General features: G+C 45.3%; 2 protein-coding genes and 1 non-coding gene across 3 annotated transcripts; 1 reads left to right on the top strand and 2 right to left on the bottom strand.

Moving 5' to 3' along the window:
- Positions 1–296: 296 nt before the first annotated feature.
- Positions 297–368, bottom strand: trnap-ugg (transfer RNA proline (anticodon UGG)). The gene has a single exon. It is a non-coding gene; the product is annotated as a tRNA-Pro (tRNA).
- Positions 369–959: 591 nt separating this feature from the next.
- Positions 960–7,580, top strand: ascc2 (activating signal cointegrator 1 complex subunit 2). Its single transcript, XM_076047275.1, has 19 exons — positions 960–1,105; positions 2,072–2,179; positions 2,304–2,462; positions 2,558–2,731; positions 2,847–2,976; positions 3,362–3,429; positions 3,522–3,635; positions 3,750–3,862; positions 3,954–4,028; positions 4,156–4,260; positions 4,359–4,427; positions 4,526–4,600; positions 4,818–5,073; positions 5,190–5,386; positions 5,539–5,658; positions 5,776–6,000; positions 6,078–6,174; positions 6,314–6,405; positions 6,578–7,580. The coding sequence occupies exons 2-19, from the start codon at positions 2,096–2,098 to the stop codon at positions 6,747–6,749; spliced, it is 2,325 nt and encodes a 774-aa protein (XP_075903390.1). The 5' UTR covers positions 960–1,105; positions 2,072–2,095; the 3' UTR covers positions 6,750–7,580.
- rnf215 (ring finger protein 215) lies at positions 7,574–12,651 on the bottom strand. The gene is made up of 10 exons (XM_076047278.1): positions 12,222–12,651; positions 11,405–11,557; positions 11,233–11,304; positions 11,056–11,141; positions 10,749–10,803; positions 10,147–10,251; positions 9,800–9,916; positions 9,476–9,619; positions 9,291–9,393; positions 7,574–8,741 (listed from the first exon to the last, which is right to left on the bottom strand). The coding sequence occupies exons 1-10, from the start codon at positions 12,477–12,479 to the stop codon at positions 8,719–8,721; spliced, it is 1,116 nt and encodes a 371-aa protein (XP_075903393.1). The 5' UTR covers positions 12,480–12,651; the 3' UTR covers positions 7,574–8,718.
- Positions 12,652–12,853: the final 202 nt, after the last annotated feature.

The raw sequence follows: 12,853 nt of genomic DNA, 5'->3' as shown, positions 1-12,853 counted from the left end.
GTGAGCGAGGGCACATTAAAATGCCTAACAATACACGTATTTAACACGCTTGTAGTTATTAAATGATAAACTGGATTAGATGCAGCACTTTGATTCTATAAAATGCACAGAACCTGCAAATGATTAATTGTCTGAGAGTTGTGGCAGGCTTCATATTGTTTTAAGGGTAACACACACATTGCAGTCGTTGGTTGTCTGTTATTACGTTGTTAAATTCCTTCATAGTGAATAACCGGAGAAACCGTTTCGAAACGTCAGTCGTGTTGATTGTGAATTGCGTTATCAAGTAAAACGGAGGGCTCGTCCGGGATTTGAACCCGGGACCTCTCGCACCCAAAGCGAGAATCATACCCCTAGACCAACGAGCCATGTTGCAGTGCGATGATAAGTTCTGTTTACCTCATAGGAGTCAGTCACACATTACTACGTTAATTCGTAGAGTCTTCTCCCATTTATGTCAAGATATCGATTTCCCAAAACAAAACAACAATCCAGTAATTGCCTAAGGATTGAGGTGTCCCACGCATGCGTACTGACCAGCAAATGGGTTTCACGAAGCAGCTGCGATTTACTTCACAAAGTGGCATACATACGTAGCCAGATAGGCAACAGAGCTAAAAAAAATAAATAAATAAATAAAAAAAAAATATATATATATATATATATATATATATATATATATATATATATATATATATATATATATATATATATATATATATATATATATATATATATATATATATATATATATATGTATATATATATATATATATATAATTATTATTATTATATATATAAAATTATATAATATTTTAAATAATGCAAATGTTTCCTTTCGACCTTTTAAAGGTTCGTGTGTCTCATAGGATCAGGGGTTTTTGAAGCAAATGGGGAGAAGGAGAAGCGAGTAGAGTGGCCAATCAGAGCCAAGTACGGGCGACTCGTTGCTGGTTTCGGTTGCAGAAAAAAAATAACGCGATCGTCACCAGAAAACGGATTGCGTCACTTCCTGAGAGGACCCTGGCGAAGTGTTAATGAACTGAAACTCTGCACAGTCGTGGCGTGATGGCCTGAAGAGACTCGCAAATTGTCACTCTTGCCGGTAAGATGGTTTGTTGACTAGTTAGATACACGGTGACTACATACTGGCAACAGGCGAACGATTTAAAGCCGCCAGAAGGCTAGCCACGTCACACGGACGTTAGCACGTCCATTCATTAAACACGCTGTCAGCTGGTTCAACCCAGAACAGGGCTAGCAGGCTAACAAATTATTGACTTGGATTACGTCGTTTCTCCTCTAAAAATCAACTAGATGCAGTTTTGTTTATAGAGCCTAATGGTCCGAGGGTAACGGCATTGTACTGGCAGTGTCTCTAGCCGCCGGCTTCTGAACTTAGCATTAAGTTGACGAACTTGACCAGCGGATTGCTTTGGCTAAAATACCGCACGGTGAATTCAGGTGCAGGCTTTTACGCCGCAATCTACCAGTTTCCCCATTTAAAAAAGAGTCGTAAACAGGTGTAATAATAGTAATAACGATGACAGTCTTTCCTAAATCGCAGTTACTATAAAGCAGACCTATTGGCGTTTCATTTTGGTGTAGAACAGAGAATCAAAACATTTTCCAAAAGCTCTAATTGAATCGCTTCCAGCATTTGTTATGGTATAACTGGGTCACATGACAGACTAAAAACGCTGTTATAATACTAAATGTCTATCAAAATAAGTGTTCTTAGGTCTGGCACCACACGATTAAATCTTTCTATTCTTTATGAACAGTGAGACAACAGAAACATGTCTCAACAGTGAGTGACTTTTGTTGTATTTTTTTTTTTTTTTGACCAAACAAATACTTTCTGACCTTTCAAAGCACCATCTCCTTTTATCTTCAAAACCGTCAAGTGTTTTAAACACCTGGTGAAGTTGTAGTGTTTTTCCAGTCTTCTCAAAATGAACATGTTTGACTCGCTCGTCATTCTGCATTTACACGCCACCTTTATCGTTCCAACCAATGGGCTCAAACTGATTTTAGTGTTGTAGTTAAATGTGTTTATGTGGCTGGCCAGGAATAAACTGGAGAGGGTGAGGCGATGGCCTGTGCTCATGTGCCACTGGATGAACAACAGGTGACTGAGCCTGGTCCACTGGGAAGAGAGGTCACACTGCCTGCACTGGTGAGTCAGCGCATCAACTCATATATTTTTTCAGACAGATGTACAGTGAAACATCAGCCTTGAGCACTCTTTAAATCCTGGTCATAACCAGATACTAATATTTCTACTGTGACTTCATGGTCAGCACCCACACAGGAAGGAGGAGCGCTGCTTTGTGCCTTACAAGGCTCCGCCCGAGGATGGCTCCGCTGCTGAGGTGGAGGAGTTTTTGGAACATGCCAAATTTATTACAGAGGACCTAGAATGGCTGCTGTCGTTGCCTCACGACAAGTTCTGGTGTCAGGTGAGTGCTTGCCAAAGTGTAAACAGTGTTATTGGCAATTTTAATATTCTGTCTTTCCAATTATCCACCACGTTGCGTTGCTTTGCCTCCACCAGGTTGTCTTTGATGAATCCCTGCAGAGATGCCTGGATTCGTACCTGCGTCACGCTCCTCGCAGCTTGGACCTGGCAACCCTGCCCGCCTCCCCGGCAGTGGCAAACATGCAGCGCACTATTCACAAAGCCGTGTTCCTAACCTTTCTCAGAATGGCCACACATAAAGAGTCCAAGGTAGGAGAACCACGTGTCTATGAGAAGAAAGTGATCACACATCACTAAGTAATTGTATTGTCATATGCGTTATGTCAAAATCTCAACATATTTTTTGTTTGTTTGTCTTTGACAGGAAAACTTTTTTACCCCGGCCGTGTTTGGAGAAATCATTTATGATAATTTCCTGTTTGACATTCCCAAAATCCTCGACCTGTGCGTGCTTTTTGGAAAAGGCAACAGTCAGCTGCTGCACAAGATGATTGGTGAGTTGTTTGACAAGGTTCATTGAAAGGGAAACTGGTGGCTTAAAGCCAACCTGTGCACCATTAAAGTTGGTTTTATATGCTTGAAGCCAGTATTTCTATCGTACGTGCAGTTTGTTTACCAGGCCCATTTGACTGCCTTCAAGCCATAAAAGTAGCACTGAATTACATAATTACTGAGAAAAATCCCAGCCAGTCTGATGTGCAGTGATATTCACCACTTGCTTGGCATACTAATTCAATATGTCCTGAACCATTTGGATTTCTCTAATATCATCTCAGCCAAAGCATTTGTCCTCTACTGTGGTTTATCAGTGATAGTGGTACTTTTTTGCCCCAACTCTTTTAGAAGCTGGAAGTTAACATTGTCAATGTTTTCTTTTAGATAACATATTTACTCAGCAGCCGTCATACTACAGTGACCTGGATGAGACGGTGCCCACTGTGTTGCAGGTATATTTACCGGAAAATAAAGTATCTGGAAAAAGCATAGTGTTGATCTGTGATGATTTGGTATTAAACCTTGTGTGTTTCACACCTGCCAGGTGTTTGACACCATCCTGGACAAGTGTTCCCTCCGCTGTGAAGGAGCCATGGCCATGGAGCCCATGAAGCTCAACGCTCACCGACAGCCGACTCCCATGACCATGAGTCAGCAGGTCTGGAGAAACACGCCCACCCTGCGCAACAATTGAACTTTTACCTTTCATGTCCTCTAATTCGATTCACTTGTCACTAATAAATGAATCCGTGTGTTTTGTTTCCCCTCACAGGAACTTGCTGAGCTTATTCTGTACCTGTGTGACTCCACCACCACCATCCACGCCTTCCTGGACATCTTCCCCGCCGCCTGCTCCACCTTCCACTCCCATGGTTTCCTCAGCAGGTGAACAGATGGAAGAACACCTGCTCTGCTGCTGCTGCCATACTTATTGTTTAGGCTGTTTCCATGATCATGTCATTTCCTGTCGTGGCAGGCTGACCTCTTTTTACGAGACCGCTGTGCCTGACCTGGAGAAAGCTGTGAAGAAGAGGAACTTTGATGATAAAAGGTCAGCACATTCTGCGTTGTTTTTTTTATTGGATAAAAAGGTAAAAGCGTCGCACATCGAGAACTGTAGAGCGCTGATAAATGACTGACTCGATGAATTTTGAAAACTGTCCCGCACCCTCCGGCAGGCTTCATGAGGACTTGTGGAAGAGACTGTCCCACTCCTGTCGCAGGATGGTGGATACGGCTCACATGCTGCTGCATCACACGTGTTTACAGCCGATCCTGGAGGGGTGAGACATCCACATCAGCCCGCCATTAACAGGCATCTCCGCAGAATTTGAGTCATACGTGAAGATATAAATACCACTGTTTTTTTTCCTTCCTGCAGGGGAGAAAATTTGCAAACGTTTGCAGAAGAGCTTCTACAACATTTTACATCTTTTTTAACTGAGAAAAGGTAAATGTGCTGTTTTACTCCTGCTGTACTGGAATAATGTAAACTGTATGATTTCTGATTGACTTGTACTCCGAATCGTAACACTTTTAATTTCACAGGTTCTTGTCAGACTATGATGAACAGTTCCCCGTCGCAGACGACGTCAGCCTTTTACAGCAGGCCCTTCCTGACATGTATCCTTATCAGCTCTCATGCCATTACTTCTGCAAATAGCCTGTACCAAACAGGACATAAAATCAACAGTGCTGTCAGTACTGGTTAGACCAACAATATGAATTGCAACACACATTTTAGGCTATTCTTCTTCTTATTGAAACATCACTCGCTGGACTCACTGGAGAGACTTTTCTTGGGCCAAAAAATGTTAATTTCCCTGACTGCTCCTGGCAGTGATGAGACCCGGGTGTCCTATTTGCTTGAGGGGGTGGAAAGTGCCTGGGACAGCATCGGCCGGCGGAACCCACAGGCTCAGAGAAAAGTCCCGTCAGTCTCGGCCTATCGGCACCAACCTGATGGTGCTGCTGCTGCTTCGGCTTCAGCTTCACGTTCAGCTGACGTTCAAGGTCAGAAGGAACGAGGGTTTGATGGAGGAGACGACCTGAGGGGAGCAGAGGCCATGGTGGCCATGGCCCAGGCAGGAAACAATGTGAGTCTGAGTATAACTCCTTGGATGAGTTCCTTTGGATTTGAAACCTTTAGAGGGGAAAACTGGTCGTTGATATCAACTGGCCTGAACAGCATGTTGCCCGTCCACCTTGTCAGGGTGCAGCGTGTTCACTCAGCCAGGCGGAGTTGGATTCTCTGCTGTCGTGCATTAAAGACCTGCTGCCAGATCTGGGCGAAGGCTTCCTGCTGGCCTGCCTGCAGGAGTACGACTACAATACTGAGCTGGTCATCAACAACATCCTGGAGGACCGCCTGGCGCCAAACCTGGACAAACTGGACCGAGCCATGCCAAGGTAGTCTAGCGCCTCACCCTGGAAGTAAATCACAAAATGTTGCCTTCCAAGAAGCTGGGCAACTTTTCTGCCTGCAGAATTACTGCATGTGATTGATGTTCATGACAATTTGGAATGGGGTGGTTTTTTTTGTTGGTTTTTTTTTGATGCAGGCCAGTAAAGGAGGAACTTCCAGATGTTCTCAACAGCAGATCCAATGTGTTTGATGATGATGAGTTTGACGTCTTCCGTCGGGAACAAGTGGACATGTCCCGCATCTGGAAGGGCAGGAGGTAAACACACACACACACACACACACACACACACAGGGCAGCGCTAGTTCACCAGGCCTGAACACACTTTTCTGCAGTAAAAAACAAAACACCATGTGAAATATGCGTGTCATGCAGGAAAGGAGAAAGTGTTGAGGAGTTGATGAATGACAAGCAGCACATCGAGGAGCAGCGAGCTCGCTATCAGGCCTACCAGACGGTAGTGGACGAGGTGGAGATTGAACCGGGTGAGAGCGCCGCCAGCTACGGCCTGGACGACTACGACGACGAGTACGACGACACCTACGACATGAACCAAGTGGGAGCGAACGACGCGGATGGAGAGAGTCTGCTGAACAGACGGTAGCAGAGTTCCCGTCCTCTTTTCAGCGCCTTTCCTCAATGAATTGAATTATTTAATTTTTGCCTGTGTCCTGCAGACCCTTCACCATCCCGCAGGTACTGAGGAAAGGAAACAGGGCAGAGTACGAGCGGGAGGAGGAAGGCGACGAGGAGGAGGATGACCCAACTTTGCAGGTACGAGAATCTTTTTCAAACGGCAGGTTTAACTGGAGAAGGCTACAACTGGCTGGAACAGTTGCAAGTATAAATTCTACCCGCTTTTCTGTCTCACTTTTCTTCTACGTGTTTGACAAGTGAATCCATGTCATTTCAGAGCAATGTGAACCGGGATCAGTTTGTGCAGGACCCTGCCGTGCTGAGGGAGAGGGCTGAAGCCAGACGAGCTGCCATGCATCAAAGAAAAGGGTGAGGGCGAAAATAAAGCATCCAACTGTTGCTGTTGATGACTATATTCGTTGAATTGAATGCGTTACAATTTTTACTAGGCCACCATAAACATGATACGTGGACAGTAACAAATTAAGCGTACTTATTGTGGCAGACTTGAACGTTGCTCACCCGTATTCCCTCCTTGCAGCGTGCGGCCGGAGCGTCCCAGCAACGTGGTGGGCAAACCAAAAGGCCAGGGCCAGACCACGGAGACCTTCCTGGACCGACGCAAGAAGGAGGCCAACAAGAGCCGTGTGTCCAATCACAACCGGCGCACCATGGCCGACCGCAAGAGGAACAAAGGCATGATTCCCTCCTGACCCGGTGTGTGACCCACCACAGCTGCAGGGCAACGGTGCGAGACCACCCGGACCACCGGGGGCCTCAGTGGCACACAGAGTCAAAGGCTGGAAGCTCAGTGCTGCGAGTAGCTCAACGACTCTTTGAAGAAAAAGACTGCAGGTTTTCACCTGCTGACTGCGGGGCGGAAAAAAAAGTTGTGCTGCTTTTCCAGGTCATGCTGTTCTGTCGCTGAGCGTCTCTCTCTCTCGCTGAACATCCACTTTTTGCGATTTGAGCTCGAAATCACCTCGAACTCCTCACGCAAATTTCTGTTTTCTTCCAAGCCAGAGCACAAAACAACAATAATAATAAAAAAAAAAATCAGACGTTTGCTTTGACAGGGTAACAAATTGTTTTATTAAATTCCAGAGTGATCACTCTTTGACATCATTGCAGTGGAGGCGGACAACATAGGAAGAGATGACTGGGGCAGTTCAGAGAGGTTGCAGTTTGTTTCGTAGCTGGAAGAACAACTGTTGTCGGTCAGTTTTGGACATCAGGTTGCGACCCGCTCGTCGTGTTCAAGTGCATGCGTGTGATGTCACCATTTCAGTTCCACGCTGCTGTTGTTCAGTTCATGATGAAGACGGAATCGGCAATTGCCGTCACGCTGCCGTGTTGTGTTTGGAAGCACATGCTCTACGGAGGTGCCTCCTCTCTGCTAGTGAGGTCTCCTACATGCTGCCACATACTTCAATTATTTTCTATAAGCAAAAGCAAACATCCAAGAGAGCTTTTTGTAACAAATGTGAATATGTTTCAAAACTAACTTGGCTAAAAAAAACAAATAAATAATACTATGTTTCAAACATCCACTGTGCGTTTTATTTTTAATACGTGTCTGTTTTTACTGGAAAAGTAAATTTACTTGAGATGCTTCAGAGTACTGCAACATGGCTGTATCTGATTGTTGTAATTTCACTTTATCGTGAGTTTTGTTTTTTAACTTTTGAGGTGAGAACATCACAATTTTTCTTTCCTGAGGGCTAAATATCTCAAAAAACAAAGAAGATTAAACATAAAGCAGGTGCTCAATGACTCACTTAGCATAGCATTAAAGTGTAGCATGGCATGAAAACGTCAATGGGGAGTATTAACATTGTGGGTCTTACTTATTCCAATGTCTACAGAACTCCACAATTAGTGGTGGGTTTTGTTCCAACCTGTTCCTCATCAAAATGCCACCTGAAATGATTCCACAAGCTAGCTCACTTTCTATCACGTCCAGTCAATAAATTATTGAAATTTGAACTGCCTATGAAGCCCAATCAAAATAGCACTGCAACCCTCTTTTGGGCTGCGACCCTCCAGTTGAGAAACACTGCGGTAGACAGTGTTCACATTCCTTAAAATTAAAACAACTTACATGCTTGAGACACTGTTTTTTTTTTTTTTTTTCCAGCAGCGTTAAGTGTTTGTCGGTATTAAGGCATGTTGCAAACTTGCTTCTGACTGCAGCAAAGTTACGGACAAAAACTCCATGAAACATTAAATAGCAAACATCTTTTCTGACGCGAGATGAAAATTAGTCGAGTGGGGTTCTGGACATCGGCTCGACCTTCACACAGCAGTGACCCATGGAGAGTTTTGCCAATTGAAAGGTAAAGCGTTTACTAACACCTCCGAGATACATCTTCACAGTTTCATATCGCACACAATAACATATCTCCACAACATTACAGTAACATGATTCCAGGAAGGAAGGAGTACTGGTCAGTACACGCCACCGAGTCTCTTCTGCACAAACCTGGAGGTCTGACGGACATTTCCATTCCCATCAGACGGCCCCGCAGTCTGAGCCGCCGCCCTGCCGCTGTGAAAAGTCTGTTTTTGCTCCCATAGTCCATAGCCAGGAGGAGAAAGTCTGAGGTAAGTCACAAACAAATAAGAGCTACTGGAGTGTCAGCGATGAGGACGAGAGGAGAGAGCTGAGTGTCAGAGCTGCTGTTAGCTGTCTCTGCAGACGCTGTCTGGAAAGAGTGAGAAGACGGAGAAACCCAGATTTAACAATTAGATTCTAACATCAGAGAACAAATAGGCTGAAAACTGGTTCCTACCCCACTGCTGGAAATGCACTCAACGCTGCTCGAGGATAAATGCGTTTGAATGTGTATGTGGTCGTGTGTTTGACGGACACCTTTTTATTCTATTTATTATGTGGTTTTCTTTGTTCTTGAATGGTTTTCTGGTGAACGAATGATACTTTGAAAGATTGCACTTTTTTTTTTTGTTGTACTTTTTTGTATTTGTGTACTGATTCTGAGTCTTAAAAACAACTAAGCCTTGAAACAACAGAGTCTTTAAAGCTGCTCCCAGTGTGGGAGGAGGCAGGAGTGAACCCACACGGGGTCATTGATAATAATAGTGATGGTAATAATAACAATAATAATCATCTAACCCTAATAACTACATTATAACAGGACTAGAACTGACTCAAAGGGATTCCTTTCATCCGAATCTCATCACTCAAACTCGACTTTCATGTTGCGGCTGAACTCAATGCAGGTGAGTGAACTTACTGAGGATGCTGCGTTTGCACAGAGGGCAGGTGTGTTGCTGCAGCAGCCAAGGGTCCACGCAGTCTCTGTGGTATTCGTGAAGACACGGCAGCACCCGCAAACACTGACACCACCGGACAAAACACACAGACGCACTCAGCACACAAGAGAAACGCTTAGAGGAACCTGAACCTTGAAATCCAGACCTGGTTGTTGTTGAAAGGCTCCAGACAGACGGCGCAGTTGTCCGTCTCGGCCGGCTGGGACGGGTCGCGCCACAGTTTGGGCTGACGATACATTTTGGTCTTGAGAGAGGACATTCTCTTCAGGACGTCCTGCTTGGGAAGGAGCTGCGGAACACAGGACGGCTGGGCATGTACTGTATTACTGTATTAAACAGCCAACTGTCGAAAGATCCTTCATTTGAAAGTAAAATCTTAAAATATATTTAATCTAATGAAGCCCAATGAAAGAGGTTAAACTGGAGTCACTGGTTCACATGACACAGACACAAAGGTGAAATCCAGTACCTCCAAGTCATCGTTCAGCCGGTGGTCCTGGTACTGCCAGCGAGCCTGAACGATGACGCCCGTGCTGAGGATCAGCGCCACCAGGAGGACAGTGTCCCACAGCTGCTGCAGGTACTTCTGCAACACACACAGGAAGTGAAGCCAGACTAGACAGAGTCTTTCCTCTGTGGATATTTTAGAGAGAAAAAAAAATCTCTCATTATTTTGGGGCCCTGGCTAAAACACATACCAACAGCGATTTCAAAATAAAAGGCAATGTGTTGGGAGAGTGGACGGAGATGCAGCTGAACTCATGAAACTCCATGCAGGAGCGCCGTGTTCCTCCTCCATCGTGCTGCTCTGCTCACCTGGACCTGTGAGTTGGTCTCTCCGGTGCAGATGACTCCCTGCCACTCGCCGTAGCGACCGCCCCTCGACCGGCCACAGCTGGACCACAGCGTGAGCGTCGCTCCCTGCACACACACACACAATAAAACACTAATTCATAAACACGTGGGTTTTTTTGTTTTTTTTAAGTTATTTCGAGATGTAAATAATTTGTATATGTTCACTACCAGTCAAAAGTTTGGACACACCTGCTGCTTCTTTATCTTTACAACTTTCTACACTGTAGATTTCACACTTTTCAATACATATTCCATATGTGTTCATTCATAGTTTTTATGCCTTGAGTGACAATCTACAATGTAAATAGTCATGAAAATGAAAGAAAAACCATTAAATCAGAAGTATGTGTCTAAACTTTGGACTGATAGTCTTAGTTTAGATGGTAGTATTATATATTTATTTTCTTTTTAATTGACTCTTTAGTTCTTCCCTTTGCACTCTATGTGCTGCTGTAATTTCACAAAGTTCACCAATGTGGAATAAATAAAAGCCTCCTCCTCCTCCTTTTCTTCACCACCACTGGAAGGGGCTAACAACTGACAGACACACAGCAGGCGCTCACCAGGTTGTCCTGCAGGATTGTCTTGTATGTGATTTTGGCTGTCGCTTGAAGACCCCTGGAGAGAAGAAGGAGAAGGGCTGTGGTTGGTTACAAGTAAAGAAGACTCGGTGATATTTACTGGCTCACTGCAACAAACCACACAGTGTTTTCCGTCAGTGTGTTTCTGTATCTTAAGAGTTGCACAGTTTTTCTTTGTTTGGTTTATCAGTAAAAATTGGCTTCCAAGATCATGGTGCCGCCACCTCAAACCCACTGAACATTGAAGCACCTTGTCCTTGTACATAAACTACAACAAGCTTTTGTGTACCTCAGAAGAGCCCCGATGAGCTTGGTGACGTTCTCGGACGTCTGGATCACAATGATGGGCTTGGAGAGCACCTGAGCCAAATCTGTCTGGGAGACACAAGAGCAGACGTTTCTTGCATTCTCAGCCCACAACAAGGGATTACAGGTCACTGCGTACATCTTATTTGCGCAGAATTACCTCACTGATGGTGTTTTGGTTGAGAGCCAGAATGATCAGCGCAGATGCTCCAAGAACCAAGGCCCGCTTCATCTTTAACAAAACAAATGAAACAAGAATTTTGGTTTCATTCTACATCCATACGGTTAGAAACTGAATTCCCGCCTGTTTTTGTTCAAATTCTCTCTCTTACTTTATTGACCATAGCGTCTGCGAAAGACTCTTGGTTTCCGGTGGAAGCTTTGTTGTCGTCCATGTCCACGGGCACGACCCCGATCCACGGCTCCTGGTCTTTGGTCACGTCTTCACCTTTTCCTCGGCTCACCCCAGTGTCCTTGTCCTGGACCTGCAGCCCCACGACAGACTGGACACGTGAGCCAAGTTTTCTCTGTGTACATTATTTTCCAAATCCTGTTAAGGCAAAATAAATAGCTCTCAAATGAGCAGTCAATATTCTGTGTGTTTGGGGCGATCCAGTTTAGGACGTTAAATCGTTACTTTTGACAAATGAGGGCAAGTCGGCAAGGTGGAAAAAAATTATCCATGTAATTTGCCTCTGTATTCAGCAATATTCGCTCCAGCTCTTGGATGATTAACAGTGTCCAGTCCACTCTTTACATGTACATCTGTTTGCTACACTTGTGTAGCAAACACTATTATGGATGATGTCACAGGGCACTAATACCTTTACCTACAATGTTATTTATTTATTATTTATTTATTTTACTTATTTTACTGTGAAAGGTTTAAAAAAAAAAAAAAAAAAGAAGCAAACTTTAGGAACAAATTAACTGAACCTTTTGTAGGAAGCTCTAAACAGAGAGCTAAATGCACTGTTTTCTAGAGCTCGACAGACTTCTGGGGAAAGTAACCATGCAAGAGTGGAAAAAAACAACTACAATCATCTGGGAGGGGGGGGGGGAAACGGATTAATCTCTTTGTTACGCCCACTAACATGACGTTGACATCCCACTTATGCTGGACGTTGACAAGGCAAGCGGCAGACTCACCAGGACCAGATGTCCCTCTAGCTGCTCCGGCATCTCGTCCCGCTGCTCGGAGCCGCTGCTCGCCGGGCTGGACTCCACCACGTCACCGTGGAGCAGAGCACTGACACCGGGCCGCTGCTCCAGGAAGACCTCCACCAGGGCCACCTGCTCCGCCCCCGCCAGCAGCAGCGTCAGCCCCGGGCAGCGCTGCAGCAGCAGCAGCAGCAGCAGCGGGACCGTCATCAACACACGGTACCAGCACCGAGCAGGAGCCGACATGGTTCCGGAAACAACAGCAGGAAAATACAGATGGCAGTGCGTCGTATTAATCAGCCGTCACTCGCCATTATCGATTGTTCCGCCGGAGTTCCTTCTCTTTCTCGGCCGTCCAGGAGCTAGACAGCCCGCCTGCCCAGCTGGTTCCAGACCCGGCCAACAACGTAAACAAGCAGATGCAGCTTCCGGTGTTACGGCGACTTCGGTGCGCCCGTGGACCTTCACACACGGAAGACAAGCGTGGAACCGGAAATTGAGGGCGGCGCTGCTGCGTCGTAACACCCACCAACCGGAAAAGAGCGCAGATTGTTCTCTTGCCTTTCGCCCGAGAGTGTCGAGAGTAAATCCCGCAATGTCACTAACACCAATAGCGAACG

This window comes from Nelusetta ayraudi, unplaced genomic scaffold (assembly GCF_046127955.1).
Source record: "Nelusetta ayraudi isolate G7.1 ecotype Tasmania unplaced genomic scaffold, CSIRO-AGI_Nayr_v1 ptg000092l, whole genome shotgun sequence".
Taxonomy (NCBI): Eukaryota; Metazoa; Chordata; class Actinopteri; order Tetraodontiformes; family Monacanthidae; genus Nelusetta; species Nelusetta ayraudi.
Note: the sequence above shows the minus strand (reverse complement) of the source record. Positions and strands in the feature narration are given on the sequence as shown.